Consider the following 22123-nt stretch of genomic DNA (forward strand, 5'->3'; position numbering starts at 1 on the left):
CCTTTCCCCGGAGTACTCGTATCACGCAGCTCATGTCTTACACTTTGAGACACGAAGCTTTACGACCCCGCATCATGGATGATAGCACCGGTTGGGCCCAACTCGGCCGCGACGCACTTGCGGCGATCTTCTCCTTCTTGAACCCCCGCGACCTGGCTGCCGCTGGGTGCATTTGTCGAGACACCCGCAATGTGGCGTACGACAATGCGCTCTGGCAGCCTCTTCTGGCCCACTATTTCGGCCTCAACGTCCAGGTAACTCTACCCTTCCATGTTAGGTCACGCCTTCCGCCTCATGCACACAGCTCATGCACCCCCTCCCGCTTCCCCCACTAGCATCCCCAAAAACTCTTCACACTCCCCGTTCCCCGTTCCCTTTCGTCGCCCCTGCACCCTTGTACAGGCCCCCAACCATATGAGCCTTGCTGCCCTTTTCCGTAACCTGTACGAAGCCTGCAAGCCAAGCAGCAGCGGCGGGAGTGGCGGCAATGCAGCCTCCCCCGTTTCCCCCTACCTCTCCCCCTTGTCTGGCGCTATTTCCTTGGAAGGACTGTACACAGATGGCGGCATGGACATGGGTGATCCGGCCTTTTGGGTGCGCAGTGTTAACGAATGTTTGTGTGCGTGTGTGTGTGTGTGATATGGGGAGTCCCAGATGGCAACGGGAGCTTGGGAGACGGGTTCCTCCCCCTCAGGTTCCCAAGGTGGGGACGGGGGAGGGGGTCCAGGGGAAGGTAACGAGGGGGGGTGTACGGAGGGTCTAGGGGGAGAAGCCGGAAGATGGTGGCGTGGCCCTGGTCCTGGTCCTGGTTGTGAGGTTGTTATCCCTTGCAGCTCCCCCGTCGCCCTCCCCACTCCCGGTACGGCATGTGTTTCCCCTGTCCCTGTCCCTGTCCCATTTCCTTCCGCTCCCCCGTGTTCCCCCGTGTCGCCCCGGGTACGTCCAGGCGGGCAACGTGTTCCAGCCCCATGGCTGGTCCCTGTACTGCAGCCGGGCGGGCAGCAACGTGCACTGCATAGCCCAACTCAAGGTGGGTCTGCCGGTAGAGGGCTGTGGGGGTCCGGGGGGCGGGGTCCGGACACCGGCGAAGGGGGGGAGAAGAAAGGGGAGGAGGCGGTGTCCAGACTCAGTCTGAACCCCGCGGGTAGCACATCTGTCCACATCGTGTCACATCTATCCGCCAAATGAACCCGCAGAAACCGACAACCTCCCCCGGAGGCTCTTCCAACTCGTCCCCTACGACCTGACTCCCCGCACCCGCACTGGCCGCCGCACCGGCCGCCGCACCCGCACCCGCACCCGCTGTCAGGCAGTTCGCTCCGAGGACCCCTTCACTGTCTCCCACCGCTCCGAGCTGATCTCCCTCGCCTCAGAAGTAGCCTGGCTGCTCTTCCTGGGCCGCATGCCGGCGAGGATCATGCAGCGAATGCTGACAGCAGCAGCAGCAGCAGCAGGTGGAGCGGCGGTGGCGGTCCCCGCTGCCGGCACAACCAGCAGCAGCAGCCGCAATCCTGCCCGCACTGCGGCCCCTGCCAGCACCGCCGCCGCTGCCCCCAGGGCTCGGGCGGTGGTCGCCCTGTGTGAGCGGCTGCGTGACGCCATGCGCCACTCCCTGCGCCGCTGGTCCACTGCCGGTCTCAGACGGCTGGTCTGGCAGCTCATATCGCATTACCACCTGCTGCTGCAACAGCAGCGGCAGCAGCAAGAGAGGCAGAAGGGCGGTGGCAGCGGCGGCCCTGAAGGAGCAGCTGGCGGACCACTCCCGGTCCCGGTCCCTCTTCCACTGCCCGACCTCGTCGGCTGGGGACAGGCCGCCGCCACCGCCGCCGCCGCCGGCGAGGCGACTAAGAATGGCGATATCCGCGTTGGCGGCGGTGGCGGGGGGCAGCCGCCTGTGGAGGCCTTCCCCGAGGGGGTGATGATGACGGAGGCGGTGGAGGCGGTCCCGCTGTCGTTGCCCCCCCGACTGGCCGCAGTGGGTTGGGACATCGTGCAGGCTGCAGGGGGCCGCAGTGTCCCCGGCGGGCGGGAGCTGGTGGGGCTGGGGGAGGACGGGGCGGGGTTGAAGGTGTGGTGTCGGACGGCGAGGGAGTACCTGAGCAGCCCCGCTCTGGAGTGTACAACATGTGAGTGAGGGAGCGAGTGGTGGGGCTGCGGAGGGAGGGGGGGAGGAGGGGGAGGAATGGTGGGCGAATCAAAGGAAGAGGCGCGAGGGTGGTTGTGGCTGTTAGTTGTTAAGTGGTTGATTGGTGTGGTGGTTGGATACTGGGATGACGATGGGAGAGGACAGCGCGCGGTGGTGAGCGGGATTGGGGTTGTGCGCATGGGGAGTGGGGGCCGGTGTGGAATGGTTCGTGCACACATTCACCCTTATCAATCAGCAGCGTGTGGCATTTTAGAACGTGCGCTTCTGCTGCTGCTGCTGCCGAGTGTGGGATGCACGGAGTTGGCAACTGGTAATGGGGGTTGTCGGGCCTGTAATGACCAGTGCTGACACCCACCCACCCGCCCACACCCCGGGGTGACGGGGGCGATGGCGCGCTAACGCCGCAGCCATCATCGACGGCATCACTGTCTCCCGCACGGGCGAGTTCACGTGCCCAGTGGCGTGTGGAGCCATCTTCCTGGCGCACCGGAGCCCGGCGACTAACCTCAGGCAGGTGCCGCCGCAGCCGCGGACGAAGAAGCCGCCGCTGTCGCCACTGTCGCCAGCGGCAGCTGGTCGGGACAAGAAAGCCGCTGACGGCGCCACCCAACACGTCAGCAGCTCCGAGGAGGGGGAGATCGGTGTGGTGGGGCCGGGGGAGAGGGAGGAGGAGGGGGGGGAGCAGAGGGACGTGCAGCAGGAGTTCGAGGGCATGGTACGGCAGCCGTACGTGCAGGCGCTGTCGGATCTGACGACCCTGGCGGCGGTGGAGGCGGCGGCGTCCGCGGGGCTGCTGCCGCCGGTGGTGGCGCGGGGGAGCTGTCCGAGGGAGGGCGGGTGGGTGGAGTTCCAAAGACCGCCGCCAGCCGCCGCGCAGACGGCGTCGCCATCCTCGCCGTCGAGGGTGCCGTACGGGTCAAGGTTAACTGAAGTACCTGCCTGGAGAGCCGCAGAGTCTGCCCCTGTGGCGGAGTCGGCGGAGGCGGCGACGACGGGGGAGATTGGGAGTGCCGCAGCGGCTGGGGTCCCGGATGCCGGCGGAGGCGGCGGCGGCGCGACGGCGGCGGCTACGATGGCAGCGGGCGTTCTGTGGCCTGTGGCCTGGTTCAGGTGGGGCGTGGGAGTTGCCGCTGGGGATGCCGCTGTCCCTTGTAGTACTTGTTGTACTGATGTCGTACGAATTGGTTGCAGTGGTGAAGATCATAGCTGGTGCAGCTGCTGCCTCAAGCAGTGGGGCCGAGGGGGGTCTCTGGGGCGGGGAAAGCTGACACACACACACACACACACACCCCTTCGTGTACACCCATCGGCATGATCCTCATCGCGGCTCAAATCGTTATGTCACACACTCCCTTATAGCCCTCTAGGCGCGCAGGTAAGTTAGCGAGGCCGCACAGAGGCCTTGAACCGTCACTGCTCGTGTAGCCATAGCTGTAACCGTCCTAACCGATGCCGTAATTGTTCTGATTTGCCGTACCGATGCCGATGCCTTACCCCAGGTTTTTTCCGCACGACGGGTTGGGCGACGAGGGCGATCAGGGTATGGCGCTTCCGCCGGTACTGCCGCCGCCGCCGCCAGTTGACGATCCAGACGATCCAGATCCAGATCCGTATGTAAATGCGCCTCCGTCGCCGATTCCGGTCGCCGACCTGCTGCCGTGGGACAGCGGGGCGTTGTTCGGCGGCGACGGGGCCGTAAGTGGCAGCGATGGTGCAGGTGGTGGCGACGGCAACGCGGCCGTTATAGGCGGCAGTGCAGACGGTGGTGGTGGTGATGATGATGACGATGGTGATGATGATGATGGTGGTGGTGGTCAACATGTCCATGCTGACGGTAGCAGCGATGGCGACGGCGCGGATCTTCGCAGTGTGGAAGGCAGTAGCAGTGTGGAAGGCAGTAGCAGTGTGGAAGGCAGTAGCACCGAGGAGGTTGAAGAAGATGAAGATGAAGAGGAGGAGGACGAGGACGAGGAGGAGGACGGCAATAGCAATAGCGCTTTGACTGACAGCAGCAGTAGCATCGACGCCGACGGCGGCGGCGGTTGGGGCCTTAACGGCGACGACACCAACACAGACGAATGGGAGGACGAGCTGGACTTCTTGTACGGCATTGAAGGCAAGCCGTATTCATACAACGCGACGGCGGGTCAGTCGTACAGCGATAATGATGATGACGATAAGGATGATGATGAGTTGGCCGTACATACCTTTGCCGCTAGGGGCCCCGGAGCTGACACAGATGCTGCCGCCAGCGGCGGGTCGGGGCCCTCTAACGCCGCCGCCGCCGCCGCCGCGGATCCGAGGGCTACAGGGCCAGTACCTGACGGCAGCGCGGCGGCGGCTGGCTCCCTGGAGTCGACCGTTGAAGAAGCAGAGCGGCGGCGCTGCCAAGATCCAAAAGCGAAACGGCGATGTCGTCAAACTCCTCATGATGACGACGAAGACGATGATGATGACTCTGGTCGTTCACAGGGGCCGCAGCAGCCACTCGGCGGAGGCGGCGGCTTGGGCTGCAACATTGCAGGCGGCAGCTGCGACACGGGTGCGGTAGAGGGCGCCGGGAATTTGGCTGCTGCCGCCGCCGCTGACCGTGCGCCGTTGTACGACTACTGCGGGGAGATGCTCCAGGGTGTGCCGCTGATGTCCTGGCTGAACCACCTGACCAAGCCCCACGTGGCGGGAGTGAGTGGAGGGGTGGGGGGCGGAGGTTGTGCTATACCGTATGTATTGCTGCGGTTGCTATTGCTGGTGTTACTGGTATTGCTGCTGTTACTGGTATTGCTTCTACTGGTATTGCTACTGCTGCTGCTATTGTTATGCTACTGCTATTGCTGGTGGGGCCCTGGTGGTGCTCTGGCTGCTATCAGGTCCCGGGGAACCCACTTCGGACCCCTCCTGGACTTGGGGGGTGAGGGGGAGAGGCCAGCCCGCGGGGGAGGGAGGGGGTCCCGGGCCCGGGCTTGGCGCTGCTCTGCTTCCCATTCAGCCTTCCCCGCGCAACATCAGCCTTCCAACAACCGAACCCTTCATGACCGGTACCCTCCCATTTCCTGCGTAACTCTAAACACTTTCGTCTGTAGGTCATATTGGGGTGGATAGCCGACGTGGCGGGTATGCAGGCGCTGCGCCACACCTTCCAGAACGTGCAAACGGCGCTACAGCCCAGCGTCGCGAAAGCCCCTTCCCTATCCCCAGCCACATCTATAGCTACAGCTGCAGGAGGCACGGCTACAGCCGCGACGCAAGGCGCATGGGGAGCAGCACCTCAGTATGTGTATCAGTCATTGGCCGATTGCTCATCCGCTGCAGCGGCGACGTCGGTGCCGACGCCAGCAAAGACCGGCGGTGGTGCGGCGGCTGCAGCGGCGTTGTCGGAGCCTCTGGCAGCGCTACTGCCGCCAGACAACTCTGCGGAGCGCGCCTTCGAGGGCTTAGAGCCGGTTCCCCCGCTGCTGTCCCCGCCGCCACTGCCGTACGAGCTTCTTGGCAGCCCGGATCCGGGTGCTCACGGGCCTCCTGCTGACCTGACGCAACCTGGGCAACAGACCGCTGCCGGCGGAGCAGCAGCAGCAGCAGCGGCGGCGACGGCGGCGCAGCCGCCTCCGTCGGGCCACTTGTGCATTTCGCTGTGTCAGCGCTGGGTCGGCAACACGGTGCTGCTGAAGCTCATTTCCCCGGAGGACCGCACGGAGGCGTTCGGGGAGGAGGCGGACCTGCCGCCCAACATAGATGTGCAGTTCCTGGCGCTGCGCGGCGTGACGCTGGCGCTGCGGCCGCCGCTGCGGGTGCTGCCGCCGGGCTGATAACAATGATGACGACGACGATGATGATGATGATGATGATGATGATGATGGTGCCGCGCCGCCGGTGCCCTGGCATGCACCGACAGAGGACTTCTTCGGAGTGCGCGTGTGTGCTGCTGTATTTGCGTGTTAGGTCTTGGGGCCTAGGGGGGAGGTATGGGTAGGAATTTATCCAAAAAGTAAAAATCGGGAAATCAACTGCCGATTGCCCTCAGGAAAGTTGCGCAGGACTGGTGAAGGAGTCCAAAGCCGCCCCCACAGGAGACGCAGCTGCTCTCCCTTGGTGAACTCCATTACCTTCACGACCACCGAGCTGTTTGTTGGCCGTGTTGTCCCCTCAGAGGGCATGTACCGTAGAGTCATCCTGTGCTGCACGAAGTGGGGGAGGAAGGCAACTGCATGCCGTTCGAACTTGCGGCCAGCAGCAGCAGCGGGTCCAACCAAAGTCCAAAGAGCTACCCAGTTATCAAGTAGTCGGCCGCTGGTTGAATGGCACCTCGGAACTGTCCTGTCGGGAACCGGCGAGTGCGAGATTTGTGAGGGGGTGTGAGGGCGCATGTGGTTAACTGCTCTCAACAAGGCTACCACCAATGCCACCGCCTGCATCGCCTTTCTTGGCGGCCGTACGCCGCCTGCGTCCCCCCGCCCCCCTCCATGTGTTTATTGACGAGATAAACAATGTCTGCTAGACGGGTCCCTGTACGGCATGGTCGCTGGACCAAGCTGACCGCGCGCCTGCATGGCCTTAGCCTGCATCGTAACGTCTTCGCAGCCCAAAGGCAATGCGGCTGCAACCGCCTTTTAAACTGCCGCAGTGGTGCTGCGCACTGAAACCGATTGGCCAGTGAGGGCCCCAACGAATTGCCAATTGGCCCTAGCTATGTATACGGTCCATGGCCTCCCGGCTTTGACGGAACCCCCCACACTTGTATGGAACTTGTAACTTGCTAAGAGACAGGGGTGACCGGGAAGAGGCGTGCAGAGGGTGTGTGGGAAGGGGTAGCGCCGATCAGTCAGTGGATGGGGAAAGGGAACTCAAGCAACAGCGGTCACATATATGCAGAACTGATATGCTGCGAGGGATGCGAGCCGGAACCCAGGACCGGAATTGCGGGAAGTTAAAACAGGCTAGCATGGGCCAGGTGCAGTACACCTGCATGTCGTACGATGCTGAGGAACGTGGCCCCATGGTCGCAGCTGATAGCTTCTCCCCGTTTTATGATTAGGAACAGGTTGTGGGCCTCCCGGCGTATGACAAGTACGCATCTCCATGCACGGCGGTGGCGAGGAAACCACGGGGAGCTGGGGACCCGTCTCCCGGGCGGACAAAGGGGCTGCTAACGGGCGCGCGCTCGCCGAGCTTCGTCTTTTGCGTTCGCTACCAGAGGGATGTTCATGGCCCTAGTACAGAAAGCTTTATTGCTCATTCGCGACTTGTGGATCAGCCCAGTCTATTTTGCAAGTTGCCAACAGGTGATGGTGTTCGGTACATCCTCCTACCGTTAGCCAAACGACCTGGACGGGTTGTGTTTGACGAGATTGGCATTGATCATGGATCATGTATAACTATCCATAAACGAACACATAATATGTCAGGCTGCAGCTCATACAACGTTGGGCGATTAATCTGTTGTCTGTTCTGTTTGTAGACAGGGATCGTACATCGCTCGTCCGTTCTCGAACATCTTTGCTCGGCATAACAGTAGCATTCACATGTACTGTAGAATTCCATAGAGCTATTGACATATTACAATATAATGCAGCTTTTTGCAGCACGTCAGTCGTTTGGGACACTCGGCCGACCTACGGCGCAGCCCCGTGCGGCTAGCGTCCGGCCAGTGCATGCTGCTCGTGCCTCTGTAAATCGCCGTCGCGTTCTTTTACGGGCGGCCGAGGTACAGGTGCTGATCAACGCTAGTGACATACGCGCAATCGCTTTTTTTACCGAGGTGGCACTGGTGCTGAGGGCCGCCGCGTCCGTCTTCCGCAGGATGCCCCTGCCGAAGCTGCTGACGCTCCGACTCTCTCTCCCCTTGATCGGGCAAAGAAGGCTCTGGAGGATGGCTCGCTGGATAAGGAGGTTCTGGTGAGCAAAATCTGCACGAACAGCTTAGTATGCCTTGATAATCAATACTTAACACATTTACACCGCTATCGGCTGATCTCTTTGTGATCCATTGTCGGTCGTCGGGTGAAGCCATACGAGTCCGATTGCAGTTTTCTTATCACCTGCATAAAGGGTTTGCCCCTACCCTGTCATCCTTGATGCACGTCCATGCTTACTTACCACAGAGTGGCTGCCTAGCTGAATTGGAGTTGGAGATGGAGCGTATGCGGGCGGAAGCTTCGGCCACCATGGAGCGGGCATCGGCTTTAGAGGCGAGCGCGAACAGTGCCAAAGACCAATACGTGCGGCTGACGGCGGACTTTGAGAACTTCCGTCGGCGCACGGTAAGCCTCAATGTGGCTTGACCCCCCATCCATTCCCCTCTCCCTTCTGCTCAGCACAATTGCCCACTGACACCTAGGAAACATTGAGCCGCCGATGACATCCCTAGCTCAGAATGGCACCTTCCCGCCATGTCCAGATTCGCATTTACTCCTCCAGACAATACTCCTCCAGACAAAACCCCGTCTCCACTTTGAAGCCCCATGGAGCCGTGTCCCTCAATGCATTCCCATTTTATGCGTCCATAAACGAAAGCTGGAAAGCTGCCGTACGAAGCCGTTTCGTCCCGTGCGCGTCAGTCTTGTCCTCCGCCCGGGCTCCTCTTCCCTCCGCCGCCTCTCACCGCCGGCGCATCCGATCGCGTCCTGGGACCATAACACACTACACGGCTCTGCACGGCACCGCACTCAACCGCGGCTTCCGTCCCCGACCAATGGGTCCCCCACTTGTCCACCGGCGAGGGGGAGATAGGTCCTTGTTGCACCCCCGCCCGCCCTCCAGTGGTTCGTCTACTCTCCCTTCTGCCCCACCCCGCCCACCCCTCCCATGACTTCGACTCCTCTTTGGACCCATCGCTGATCGCCTCTGTCCGGTGCATTGCCTTACCGCATTTTGAATGGCTGGTTGGTTGCCTGGCTGACTGCATATTGGTTTGTACTGACATACATACAGAGAGAGGAGAACGCCCAGCTAACGGACAATGTTCGTGGGGACGTCATTAAGGAGCTGCTGCCCATTGTGGATAACTTCGAACTGGCACGGACCCAGGTGGGCCCCATGCGGTGAAGTGGTGTGGGGGATGAGAGGTCCAGGAGGGGGCGGAGGAGCGTCGTAATGGCTTCTTTGAATTGGGATCTGAGGGATGAAAGGATGAATTTGTAATGAACCCAGCCCCGGGTCCCAAGTCCCAGGTTCCAACCCAGGCGGGAACAAAAAAGCAAATCCCGAGAGGAGGTGCGGCAAGGTGGGGGAATTTTTGCTGCTGGAAGTTCTGGGCGCTGAAGGTCTGCTGCTGCTGCTGCTACTGCTGCTGCCAGCGCTGTGCAGCCGTGACTGAGTCTGGGCTGGGAGGGAGGGGGAGGAGCACTCCGCGGGACGGGGTGGGAGAGGTTGAGGTAGAGGGGGAAAGGGAGTGTCATTGCTGGTGTGTCACATCAGCACAGCGGAGGAAGCGAGGGGGTCTTATGTGTGCGTGTGGCGCTGCCTTACGTGGGTAAGCAGGGCAGGGCGGGCCTGCCGGCTCTGCACCTGACGGGGCGTGTTTGTGCGGGTTTTATCGCCCAGAGGACCTGTTGGCGTACTAGTCGTTAGTAAGGAGTCGTTGCTGCAGACGCGAGTACGGCTCGTGTGTGTGTGTGTGTGGTTGGAAGGAGATCGTGGAGCCGTCTCTTGACAGGGTCTTACGCTGGTGTGGTCATAGCTAGCTTGCTGCCTGCATGGCGGCGAGTTAGCCGCCTGGCAGGCTACCTATCGCTGCCATACGGGGGAGGGGAGGATGGGGACTCCAGAAGGGGGCTCGCTGGGAGGGTTTTGGCGGGCTGGCAGGACGTGGTGGTAGTGGGGAAGGGGATGGGAGGTTGTTAGGGAAAGGTTGGCGAGAGGGCTTGGGAATCCTACGTTGGCGAGCAAAGGGCGCGGTGTTGTTGCTTGGTGGGCTCGAGAAGGGGCCTTGGTTTGGCTTCTCTGGACATTTGTTGAGGTCTAGGTCGGGTTGGCTCCTGTCGCTCATCTAGTTGGGGGCGCCAAGCGAGAGGGAGGGGCGGAAGTGTGGAATACTCATGGTACGATACGGCAGCACCTGTACAGCATGTGTTGATGGACCATGTGGCTTTGGGCATTTAGTCTTGGCGACCGACCCCTGGATACAGGTCTTCACAGCTCCTCCAACATTTGGATACGGGTAACTTGACTGTACCAGTCGTGATCATTTGGGATCAAGTGTGGATTGGGGGCATCTGAGCCTCATGGCCTTACACCTGCCGTCCGCTCAAGGCTAAGTTTAACCGCCGCTGTACGGCATGTGGGCTATTTCCCTCCCTGGATGCAGGTGAAGGCGGAGACGGAGGGCGAGGCGAAGATCAATAACTCGTACCAGGTGCGCGCCGTGTGCGTGGGGGGGATGCGGGGCACGTTTTTAATTGTTGAGGTTTGGGAGTTTTGATGGCGGGATTTGTCGTGAGCGGGTGGCGGAGTGGGCAAGCGCAGGAGGCGCCAGGGTGAGGCGAACGAGTCGCTTTGGTGAGGACGTCTCACCCTGGAACACCAGCGCTAGTGCGACGGATTCTCCGCGCCTGGCCCTGCACTCTCCTATCAATTGGTTTCCCGCCGAGCTGAGCCAATGCCCGGTGTGTTAATTGTCCCCACACATTCGTTACCTTGTGTTCCCAGCTATCCGGCTCCCCCCACACCCTCTCCCCCCTCGTGCCGTGAACGTCGGCAGTTAAGCCTTAGCTTATTCCATATGATTCGGGCCCTCTTACCTACCTTCCGTCCTACCTACCTACCTACCTCGGGCGCCCTTCAGGGTCTGTACAAGCAAATGGTGGACATGATGCGCTCCCTCGGGGTGGAGGCGGTGCCCACCACGGGCACGGCCTTCGACCCCAACATCCACGACGCCATCATGCGGGAGCCCTCCAACTCGCACCCGGACGGTACCGTGTTGCAGGAGTTCCGGAAGGGCTTCAGCATTGGAGGCAAGCTGCTGCGACCAGCCATGGTCAAGGTGGGTTGTTGGGCCGGTGGAGCGGGGGTGGGGAGTGGAGCCAGGATAAGGGCCGGGTTGGGTCTTGCGGCTGCACCGTGGATGTAGTCAGACGTCCTTGTCAGGGGTGTGGAACGTCGAGGAATGTACGTCTGCTTAGCCGTACATGTTTCGTCACTGCGTATTATTGGCAGGTCTGGGTTTCGGGTTCATGTTCGGATCCTAGTTTGGCGCCAGGAGACGGTCTAACAGGATTGGTCGTCGCGCTTTGCGGAAGGGAGGGATGGCAGGGCGTGTCAAAACATGGACGGTGTTTGATGGCGAGTATATAGGAGCGTTTTCCCTATTGGCGGGTGGCTGAAAGAGAAGTGCTGAAACTTAGGGAGGGGGGCATGGCGTGGGTAATTATGGATAGTAAATCCGTGTGTGATATGAGATATTGGGAGGTTTGTCGTAGTCGGAGGTCTGTGCGCAACCTAATATGTCCTTGATGCTTCAACTAGACCACTAACAATTTTGCTTATTACCTTTGCACAATTGACGGTTTGCAGGTATCGTACACGGAGGAAGGGCCAGCGAATAGCTCGGAAGAGTGATGTCTCAGTGACTATATATTAGATGTGTGCAGGAGATTTATGAGGACAGTGGTTGTAGAATAAGAGGTTGGGTGGATTTGTTTCAGGTCTGTGTCGAAGAAGTGAAGCGTGTGTGCAAACCGGATTGACAATGTATTCATGAATACTGGGGTGGCTGAGTAATATATGTAAAGCAATTGTGTTACGGAAAATTGCATGCTTATCAAGTTTACAAAATATGTTTGCAATTCGCAGACTTTGGCCGAAACTGCTGACAGATATTTCAGCTCTCGGTAACGTTACGAATCATGCCACTTAGATCGTCAGTAATGCAACCATAGTATCCGCAAACTTGCCTTACATGTACGTTCGAACTGGTACATCTCGATTTTAAGGCGGAAATTTGTCATAACGATAACTTCCACACACATTCTTAAAAGAATGCTTCAACAGTAAATCAGCTCCGCGCGAACTCTCTGCCCTTCCCTAGTCATTTCTTCGAAAACTCTTATACGACCCCTGCGTACCAACGTTTCCTTCGAGACCCTACCACTATATTTCTGCATGCCTGTCGTACAGAGCTGCCCAGCGCTACATCGAGGCCCAAGCGCGGGTCTGCTCACCATTCCGAAAACCCTCCTAACAGACGCGTTCGGTACGAACGCCCATTCCAAACCGCAGTAGCTGCTTCACGGCTTAACAAGATCCGGCAGCTCTTCGTTGTCGGAATCCTCCCCTTCGCCATCGCCTGCTCCTGCAAACTCATCGTCCTCCCCTTCGAGAGGGCTGAAGTCCATGCCGCCCATGCCCCCAAGGCCGCCCATGCCCCCAAGGCCGCCCATGCCTCCCATGCCGCCCATGCCCCCCATGCCTCCCATGCCGCCGAAACTGGAGAAGTCCATTCCTGCGCGTTGGGTAAGCGAGATTTAGCGCATTCAGGCTTCTACCCAATAGGATGCCGGAGCAGCCTTGTCATTGCAAAGTCAACATATTGGTTGTGTCGAAAACATCGGAACCTGCTGTGGCGAAATCAGGCAACATTTTGCGCAAATCAACTTACCGCTGAAATCAGCTTCAGGCTTCTCATCCTCTTCGTCCTCGTCTACCCACTTATTCCAGTCGCACTTGATGTGGGCGAGGTGTCGGCCGGACTCCTTTGTCAAGCGCGGCCAGTGCCCGGGCTCCTTTTTTAGGATAATCATGAAGATGTTTCGAGGTGTGATGCTCACTTTGCTGTCGGCTGACTTTGCGTCGACTGCCGCAAAAAACGTAAGATCTAGGGAGTACTCATTCTGCTCTGTCCCGGCTTTCCCTTTGAAGGTAAGCTTCTCATCCTCGAGATCACAAGATTGCTCTTTGACGTCCTGAACGTCTATCGTCACATAGAGCTTGTCCGAGCGTTGTGCCCAAAGGACGGTCGGTACAAGGGGCATCCTGGGTGACTTGCAACGTTGAAGTTTCCGAGTAGTTAAACTCAGAAAGAACTCGCGTCGCGTTCGCACTATTTGGTGGAGGCAAGGATGTGACAAAAAGCTGTCCCGCGCTCACATATCCAGAAGCGCCGCGTGAAATCCGTACGATGATTGGAAAATAGTCATGCTAACTGGCTCGCTTCCGTAAACGTGAAACTCTCTAAGAGACGTCTTTAGATTATCGACTTGAACTATTGTGTCTGCCAAATTGGCCAGCACCCAGGCTTACTGGGCTGCCATGACTTACCACCATCCTACGGAGAAGTACAGAAAGCCAAGGCTGAAAGAACGCAATATATCAAATGTTTAAAGGAAAATACATGGTTTAGTTTGAGGAGGTCTTCCCGCCTGGGAGTCTGAGGCTCGATGGTCCTCAAGCCCAACGTGCCCTACTAGCTTACGGGGACAATTGAATTACCCCACACTTTGGTGGTTTTATGGAGTACGTCCTCTGGCAGCGATACAGGTTCCCATTAGTCGTGTTTGTTATTTTGGCAGCTGAACTCGACCGTCAGCGGCACTCCGCGAGTCTCCTTTCCCTGCCTTGCATTACCCTTATAACATTTGCACACCTTAGTCCACACCCTGTGCCCGCCAAGGCTTCATCTACGCGCATTAAACAGAAGGGAAACATCATATCAGGGAATTCAACTTTCAAAATGGAAACTCATCCTACCCTCAGCAGGGGCATTCGCATGCCATCAGCCAACGTCCAACCGTGTATAGCGCGCCCGAGGACAAAAGCGGAGAAGTTACAAATCCCTTTAACCCTTACCCCCGGAAATGCTCAAGCTAACCCACACGAATTCGCTCCGTAATTAGGTTATCATTTCTTGCTGGTCCCAAAGCCACCAAAACCCATCAATGCCATCATGTCCGGATCTGCCTCCCCGCCATCCAGGCCCCCTCCTCCCGTCCCTGCTCCCGCACTCCCCGCTGCCGCCTCTGCCGCCTTCCGCCGCTTCTTTTCTCGCTTCTCCTCACGTTCCTTGGCCTCCGCGCTCGCAGCCGCGTCGAACCCATCAGGCACGTAGTCCTCCGGCGGCGGGCTCCTGCGGCTCTTGAGCTCATCAAACTTGTTCTTGACCTGCTCAAGCGTGGACTTTTCCACGCGCATGCTCATTCCCAGCGCTCGATTGTGCCACTTGCCGTTGATGTGGTCCAAATAGCTCTGGGAGTCCCGCAGGACGCAATTGCAAACGTTGCAAAACCAACCAGCTTGCTGGTTGAGGGGCGTGTTGAAGCCGACCACCTGGGTCTTGCCTAAGCGCGACGTGAGGTCGATCTGGTAGTCACGCTGCCGCAGGAGAGACCGTTCCACGATTAGCCCCTGGTGCAGCGGGTCACGCTCGAGACGCCTCCGCCGGCGAATCTCCGCCGCCGTCTCCTCCCGGTCCTCGTCATCCCCGCCTTTGCCCTTTAATGCCTTATCCTTTTCTTCTGCTTTCTGGCGGTACTCCTCCTTGTCCCATGTGCGGCGCGCTGTATTGTCGACGCCTGCTGCCCGTTTGGGCGCCAACAGCTTGCTCATTGCTGATCCGGTGCTGTGGTGTCGCCCAGGTTTGGGTGCCGGTTTCCGAAGGAGTGCTCGCCCGCGCTCTCCTGATGTTTGGCTCCGTTTCCAAAGTTGCCACGTCCAGGCTATGCTGTTGCTGGGTTAGGATACACTAAAGTCGAGACGCCTGCAAAGGTGAAGTGGTTGGTCCAAGGGGCCCTCAGCTTGGGCGCGGTGCCAGTGCAACATCTGTACAGGTTAAGAGGATATTTACCTTCAGATGTAGACGCATACAAATAAGGCTAAGGCTTAACCCAAATCTATGTAACTTGACGAGTTAGACTGTAGAGGTGCCAACACCAATAATACGTATACATCTCGCAATCATAAGTACAAAGTTGTTGAGGAGTTCATATTTGTATGGGGAAAGCCCCTCTTTGCATCGTGCAACGACAAGATGACGCTGTTGGAAGCAGGGCCTAAGGCAAGCGGCTTTGGAAACAGTAGTATTTTAGCTTGGAGAGAGTAAACATTTCAAAAAATTCCCCGTGTTGGTTGCTGTTCGACCTTGCACGGCACCCCAAAATCCATAATGTGACTGCACAAGACAGCAATGTTGCTCGTCATGGGGAGTTAGACCAAGTCTGTTAGTAAGTTCAGATTTGGGTTAAATTGTAATTTGCTCAACTGCGAAGCTTATGCATGCTCGTATGCTGAGAGACCCGCTGACAGCCGGTGTACAGAGGGTTCACTGTTATGTCCGAATCACCTCACGCAACGCAGATATAGCTTGGTGCCATGCTTGCGACCTAAGCTGGGCCTCGCCCTCAAGGCCGCAGCTGGGTTTTTAATTCTTCTAGGGGTTTGCCATTGCTGAAAGCCGCGGAACACCATGGACGCTGAAAGGACTACGGAGAACCTCTATTGGGCTGTGGTTCTTCAACAGTACGTAGATGCAAACAGCCCAAGTGATCCTGCGTCTGCTGCTGAACGGAAGAGGCTTGTTGACCATCTTCAAGCGAATCCGTGCTCTGCGCAAGCATGGGCGCAATTTCTGATGCACGAGGAAGCTATGTTCTATTCAACATCCGCAAGCCGCACCTTGAAAAACAACGCCAGGTTGCGACATCTGTTCCGGTGCGCATCGGACTTGGTGCCCTTGGAACATGGGATGGCTTCGGAAGCCTATATCTATTTAATGATTGGACATGCACGACACATTTGGTAAGTTCTGTGAAACTCGAAGCATCACAGGGCGGCTTTTTGGCAGCTTGAAGCCTTATTTCTCTTGAACCGAGTGTTGCAGGTACCGCCATCAGGACGAGGCCCGGGACCTGTTCAAAGCAATCAAAGCTAGGCAGTATCCTCATCGTGGCGCGCTGATGTACTACGAGTGGGCTCTGCTGGAGCACGAGGCCGGCAATACCACCAAGGCCTTGTCTGTACTGGAGAAAGGCCTCCGAGATCGTGCAGAGCCCCGCAGGTGCAGACAGAGCTGTAGCGGCATTATTCAGAAGCTTTGAGTAACGAGTGCGGTTGACAGCACTGCAAGCACATTGCGTGGGGTGCCGGGGGTGAGCAAGGGGGTTACCATTTGCATTGATCACAGCTCTCCTTGCTTTCCGCTTGCCTTGTAACGCAGTATGCTGGAGGGGCTCATGGCCCGCTGGCAACCTACGCAAGGGGTGGGAACAACATCAGGCAGTAGTCGCGGAGAGACGACGACGGTGGTGCAGCAGCGGAAGGTTCATTTCCAGGACGTATCGGTGGCAGCTTTTGCTGCAACCAGCCTTACAGGTAGGGACCATTGTTTGCTGAGTGGGTTTCGTGGGGTCGATACTCGCTTGTTGGCTAGATCTTACCCCCAACGTTTTGACGATGGTATACGTGCTTCATGTGCGTGCTCACAACACGTACAGTACCTTGGATATATCGCTCACATAGCAGCCACACACAATCCGAACATGTAGTGCATGTATGAAGTAAGTATGAACCATCCAACCCCGCAGACGGTGCAGCATCCTTCAGGCGCACTGCACCCTCGACGCCTGGGGCGAGCCTCAAGGACCCCAGCGATTCTGCGACCTGCAGCTCGGGGGGCGGCAGCTCAGTTAGTAAGTCCATGACCACAATGCTCCCCGGGGACCTCAGCCTCGGATTTTCGACACAGCATACAGGTTGCATGCCAACTAAAAGCCAAGTGTCGTACCAAAGCCACGCATATGAGGAGGACATCACCAACTGCAGACCTGGGGAAGACAACAGGACTCCGGGCTTGCTTGGTGCCACGTCGCGCGGTGGGGCTGGCGGCAGCGGCAATACGGGCACGGTCACATTGCCTACGGGAATTGGCTCTGCCTTGAACCTGGTGGCAGGTGCAGCCGCAGTTGCAGCGCTTGGTACTGGCTCTTCGACCGGGCATAACACGACAAGTGGCAGTACGGGCTACCCGATCTTGCGACGCTTCGGCTTCAAGAGCAAAGCAGTTCGGATTAACGTAGAAGATTCGAGGGCCGTGCAATCAGAGGGTATGAGCTCTACACTGACTGGTGTTGTGTCGCCTGCCATGCCGGCGAACAGCGCTGCACCGATTCTCAGCAGTTGCACGAATGAGGCAGCCACGAGTCGACAATCAGTGGGCATGAGTCAGCAGGAGCCGCCAGCGGAAGAATGCAAGATAGACGGCATCGGCATTGTTACCTCACACAGCGCATTGTCCTCTTCACAACCCGTGGCTTCTGCGGAGACGCAGGCTACGGACGACTTGGAAGAGGGAATGACACGGAAGAGGCGTGCTGCATCAGATGCTGCCGTATCTCCCACACGTTCGGTACTGTCCGTCGTGCTGCAAGAAGAGGGCCTGAAGCGCCGGCAGTCCCCGGACATTGTACCGGCCGCTGGCCCGTCCTGCAGTGCAGGATTCCCCACGATACGCGGAGCAGCTGCTGCATACGGTGCGGATGGCAGCCCATCAGCACGGCTGGCAGACGGACATGTCGACGGGTGCCCGGATGCCGGAAGGTGCAGCTTCATGGGGCCCTCAGTGCCATCTGAGCATTTACCTGTGCATGCTTCGGGGTCAAATACGGCACCTCCTACCGTGTTGGCGGTCGAAACGGCTCTTGGGCATGATAGCTTGGGCGGGTGGCGGACGTCGCTGCCCCAGGCAAACCTACCTACTCCCTCTGCAGTGGTGCATCAACGGGAGACGTCCGCGGATGGCTATCGATCCAGTTACTCCACCGCCAGCGCTAGCCAAGCTGCTGGGCAACATCTGGAGCGGCATAGCAGTAGAAACGTGGCTATTCCTATGCGCAGCACCGGGTCCCAGGGTCCCTCCTACCCAGATGAGAACGTGGTTCCTGCGGACACGGCAGAGGCTCCGTCTGGAGACGCATCGCCTCCTGTGATGGATGAGAACCAAGCTCCCTTGCTCGATGCGGCGAGGGCGACCAAGCAGGTGCAAGCTGTGACCTCCAGCGCGCCTGCGCCGCAGCATCAGCTCCAGTACCTCGATAACCGGGAACCGCTCAGGTGTGGTGCCGCCTCGGGGTGTGCTTTCAGGGAAGTGACGGATACTTGAGGGCGTCAAGATTTCCCAGGGAAAAAGACGAAGAAGGCTGCTAGTTGACATGTGATGAAGCTGTTTGGTAAGCTAGTAAGCTTGCTAGTAAAGCACGCGCAGGGACTAAATCCGGACACACACCTGCTGTGAGGCATTTGCTTGGGCTTGGCCTGTGGCTTGGTTCCTTGCTGTTGCAGGCCGGTTGGGTACGCGGCTTCAAGGCCGGTGCCGCCGCCGCAGGCAGCTGCTGCTGCACCGCAGCAACAGCCAGTGCCCATGCAGCCAGTGGGCAATTGGCCTGAGCGTCTTGAGCAGCGGCAGATCCGGCCCATCGAGAACGAAATGTATGTGTACGTGCGTGGCATTCGGTACCAGAAGCTGGATCTAGCTGGCAAAGGCGGTAGCAGCAAAGTTTACAAGGTGCGTCTTGGCATTCTTTAGTTGGACAGGCAGGATTGTCCCCAGCAGGATGGGCCCTGGCTCTTTTCCGCATACCCAAGGAAGGCATTCTTAGTCTGTGAACATGCGGTTTGGGTAATAAGCCCGAGTGCTTTGGGCGTCACACTGTACACTTGGGGCCCCTACATGAACTGCCCCTTCCCGTTGCCCTGTATGTGCATTACTTATCCAATGCCCAGGTGCTGGGTCTCAATCGTGGCATATATGCGTTGAAGCGCGTGCGATTTCAGAACAAGGACAACGAGGTAGGGATGTAGGGGAGCGAGGCGGGCTAAGGGCCAGAATGCTCACGGCGGACGAAGCCTGCACATACATGTTTTGCTTTCCATGTACGTGCTCACATGGGCGTGCGGCAAGGCGACGCAGCGCTCGCCGGCTGAAATATTAATGGCAGAGGCACAAGCTTTCGTTCGCTGCTCTGCGAGTGCAGGTAGTCAAAGGTTTTGTCGAAGAAATAACGCTTCTGCGCCAGCTACGTGGCAAGCCGAACATCATTCAACTGATTGATTCGCAGGTCAGTAATTTAATGCGTGCCCCTGTTGTGTCGGTTTGCCCGCTGCACAGCCTATCGGTCTGGATGGCTTGCTATTTATGCCCGTGCTGTGAGTAAGTCCACAACGCGTAATGGCCACGTTTTGGCTACTAAGAGTGGTCAAGGTCGCCCGGGTCCTGCATGCCATGTATTACACCTGCATATATTTCCACGCAGGTGTTTTACGGCCAAGGCTCCACTGGCGTCGGTTTCGTGTACATGGTCCTCGAGTATGGTGACATTGACTTGGCCAGGCTGCTCTGTATGCATGAGGAAGCGCGCCGCCGCGCCACCAGCGCCAACGGCTCTGCAGACGAAGGTGCCGCCAGTAGCGGCTTGGATATGGACGGGAGCAACTGCCAAGAGATTGACGCCAACTTCATTCGTCTGTACTGGCAGCAGATGCTGCGCGCAGTAAAGTGCATTCATGATGCCCGTATCGTGCACGCGGATCTAAAGCCCGCCAACTTCATGCTGGTCCAGGGGCAATTGAAGCTCATCGACTTCGGTATCGCCAAGGCGATTCAGGGCGACACGACGTCTATTAATCGGGAATCGCAGGTAGGATGTGGAGTGCTCGGTTCATCGGTGCATTCCTTCACATGCAACACCCATATGCTGCATTTGCACAAGGCTTGTGCACATGTGGGCCAAAAGCTGAGAAACGGCTGCCGCGGTCCCGCAGGTTGGTACATTGAACTACATGTCGCCGGAGGCCATTCAGGGCGGTACCCAAAACCCTTTTGGCGGCCCGCCGGTCAAGGTTGGCCGGCCCTCCGACGTCTGGAGCCTCGGTTGCATCCTCTACCAAATGTGGGTGCTGGGATGGGTAGATGGGCATGCGTCGTTATATGCACTGCGACCGGCGGGTTTTCCTTTTCGCATCCGATCCCCAAACCTCGTCGTGGCTTTAAATAGGAGCATGCATGCCGAGAGCACAATATATCTTCACTTAAGCGCTCATCAACTGACGATTGGCCTATGTCGTTTCCTCGGCAGGATCTACGGTCGGACGCCGTTCGCTGACCTGACCTTTATACCGAAGATGAACGCAATTTGCAACCCGGATTACAAGGTGCCTATGCCCGATTGCGGCGAGCCCGACGCAGTGGACTGCATTCGCAGGTAGGGCTATGCTGATATCGGAACAAGCCGGAAAGTTAGGGCGTGTTACCGTGTGACACAAAGTCACCTTTCAGGCACCACGCGGCAGGGCTTGCGCTATATGGTTCACAGTTGTCGCTTCAGGGTTGGGGCTTGTGGTACGCGCAGGTCCCTTGGCTATGGAGTATCAGCCTGGGTTTAATGAAGCGCCCGAGCACGTGATGCCATGTTGCAGGTGTCTAGACCGGAGCCCAAAGACGCGAATTTCGCTTCAGGAGTTACTGGACCATCCCTTCCTGCATCCCAATCGGCGCAAGCACTCGCCGCCCAAGGTGGTGGAGCGAGCTCTGCCGCCACCCTGCGGCGTGGCGTCGGGAATGGGAGCCTTGACGGAGGAACAGATTAAAGCAATCCTGCAGGTGGGCGCCGGTTCGGTGTCCTTGTGTTGGTAGCTTTCTGCAGGTGCTTAAGCCATGTGCGTACTATGAAAACATTGCCATGCGCTTCAGCTGAGAAATCCATTTTTCCGTGTTGTGTATCTTGCAGCTGGGCGTTGGTGGTGGAGGCCCCACGGACCTGGACAGCATCGCACGGCGCGTTATGCTGCAGCTGAGTGGCCGTGAGGGCGCTGTGGGGGCGGCTGGAACGAGCATGGTGACCGATTCCGTTTCACAACCAGCGGCACAATGCGGCGCGGGTCGATTAGTTGAGGATGCGCCGCCATCGTATCCGAGTGCGGCACTGGCGCGCCCGCCACCACCGCCACCCCCTCCACCGCCGCCGCCCTTTCAGGCGGGTCTATCGCGGGCGCCACCACCACAGCCATTGCCAGTAGCTAAGCCACCGGCAGCGGGTGGCGGCCTGCTGGATAGTGCAGCACGGCCTGCAGGGCATCAGCGTGCAGTGCAGCCCGTGCCACAACCGGCACCACGGAGCGGCTCCGGCCCTAGCGGCATGGGTGACATCGCAGCCATGGTAGCCGCTGCGGCAGCAAAGCGGTAAGTCTACATTGTGTGCAGTGCATCAGGGAAGGAAGTTTCAAGTTTACTTTTGTGTATCTCCTCGCGATTAGGCGCCTTATAGAGGCGTCCCAGGTCGTGCACTAGACAAATCCTTTCCGTTGTTCCCTTACCTCTTTGTTGCAGGGCTCTAAGGCCGCCAGGGGACATGAAGGAAGACAAAGTTAAGTCGAGAGCGCCTACACGCGCAGCAGCATTGCCTGTCGATCGGCCGCCCAGCGACCGGCCCGCCAGCGGCAACGGCTTCATGCCTCTCGCCGGCGCCGAGCTTCAGGCGGCCATATTGCAGCAGAGGGCACAGCTCCGTCCGGTGCAGGAGCAGCCGACGCGAAGCAATTCGCAGCCTCAGCTGCACGGTAGGGCTGGCGGTGCTGTAGCGGGTGAGGCCGAGGGGGTGCTTGAGGCTGTGCTACGGCGGGGCCTCGAGCGCTTCCATTTCAGCGACACCGGCGATACGCTTTCGAACACAGGGGACTTCATGGAAGCTGCCATGACGGCTAAGCAGAGGGAGGGTTAACAGTGCGGATACTGCGCCGAGAAGACAGCGTAGCTAGCCGTGTTGCGTCTCGATAGGCAGCCTCTCGAAGCTACTAGGGTCCTGCTTGCGGAGAAGGTAGGCGCAGGGCTACTGGTGTCTCTCTGAGGTGGATTTGTGTACGGCTGGTTAGGTTGCAGTCGGAGTGTGTAAATTTCTGGAGGGTTTTGAGCTGTAGCCTCTGCGACAGCACGGGGCCTGGGATATAACGCCCTGAGGTTTGATAGTAAATGGATAGCCCTGTGGGGCACCTTACGACTTGTGA

At 58.5% G+C, this 22123-nt stretch overlaps 5 protein-coding genes across 5 annotated transcripts; 3 read left to right on the forward strand and 2 right to left on the reverse strand.

Moving 5' to 3' along the window:
* Positions 1-13: 13 nt before the first annotated feature.
* VOLCADRAFT_92378 (uncharacterized protein) lies at positions 14-5949 on the forward strand (the record flags this gene model as incomplete). The annotated part of the gene is made up of 8 exons (XM_002951688.1): positions 14-254; positions 403-594; positions 947-1030; positions 1310-2126; positions 2554-3256; positions 3646-3822; positions 4045-4828; positions 5227-5949. Coding segments are annotated over 8 exons (3720 nt in total), but the record flags the coding sequence as incomplete, so codon positions are not given.
* Positions 5950-6348: 399 nt separating this feature from the next.
* Positions 6349-11883, forward strand: VOLCADRAFT_109146 (uncharacterized protein; the record flags this gene model as incomplete). The annotated part of the gene is made up of 8 exons (XM_002951689.1): positions 6349-6419; positions 7778-7850; positions 7940-8035; positions 8242-8400; positions 9071-9166; positions 10446-10493; positions 10923-11123; positions 11654-11883. The coding sequence occupies 8 exons, from the start codon at positions 6349-6351 to the stop codon at positions 11696-11698; spliced, it is 789 nt and encodes a 262-aa protein (XP_002951735.1). The 3' UTR covers positions 11699-11883.
* An 8-nt stretch (positions 11884-11891) lies between these two features.
* VOLCADRAFT_75159 (uncharacterized protein) lies at positions 11892-13190 on the reverse strand. The gene is made up of 2 exons (XM_002951783.1): positions 12738-13190; positions 11892-12581 (listed from the first exon to the last, which is right to left on the reverse strand). Exons 1-2 carry the CDS (start codon positions 13108-13110, stop codon positions 12367-12369), a joined length of 588 nt encoding a protein of 195 aa, XP_002951829.1. The 5' UTR covers positions 13111-13190; the 3' UTR covers positions 11892-12366.
* A 785-nt stretch (positions 13191-13975) lies between these two features.
* On the reverse strand, positions 13976-14680 carry VOLCADRAFT_92381 (uncharacterized protein; the record flags this gene model as incomplete). Its single annotated transcript, XM_002951784.1, has 1 exon — positions 13976-14680. One exon carries the CDS (start codon positions 14678-14680, stop codon positions 13976-13978), a length of 705 nt encoding a protein of 234 aa, XP_002951830.1.
* An 856-nt stretch (positions 14681-15536) lies between these two features.
* VOLCADRAFT_121018 (uncharacterized protein) lies at positions 15537-21840 on the forward strand (the record flags this gene model as incomplete). Its single annotated transcript, XM_002951690.1, has 13 exons — positions 15537-15868; positions 15951-16127; positions 16287-16441; positions 16654-18178; positions 18407-18629; positions 18848-18913; positions 19099-19182; positions 19378-19761; positions 19886-20013; positions 20200-20325; positions 20540-20723; positions 20851-21302; positions 21450-21840. The coding sequence occupies 13 exons, from the start codon at positions 15537-15539 to the stop codon at positions 21838-21840; spliced, it is 4227 nt and encodes a 1408-aa protein (XP_002951736.1).
* Positions 21841-22123: the final 283 nt, after the last annotated feature.

Source organism: Volvox carteri, assembly GCF_000143455.1.
Source record: "Volvox carteri f. nagariensis unplaced genomic scaffold VOLCAscaffold_25, whole genome shotgun sequence".
Taxonomy (NCBI): Eukaryota; Viridiplantae; Chlorophyta; class Chlorophyceae; order Chlamydomonadales; family Volvocaceae; genus Volvox; species Volvox carteri.

Bases quoted from the DNA above. Each gene is read 5' to 3' on its own strand.
- VOLCADRAFT_75159 (XM_002951783.1), bottom strand. From the start codon at position 13,110: ATGCCCCTTGTACCGACCGTCCTTTGGGCACAACGCTCGGACAAGCTC. The intron at 12,582-12,737 runs GTAAGTTGATTT...CCCAACGCGCAG, and splicing joins GCCTGAAGCTGATTTCAGCG to GAATGGACTTCTCCAGTTTC.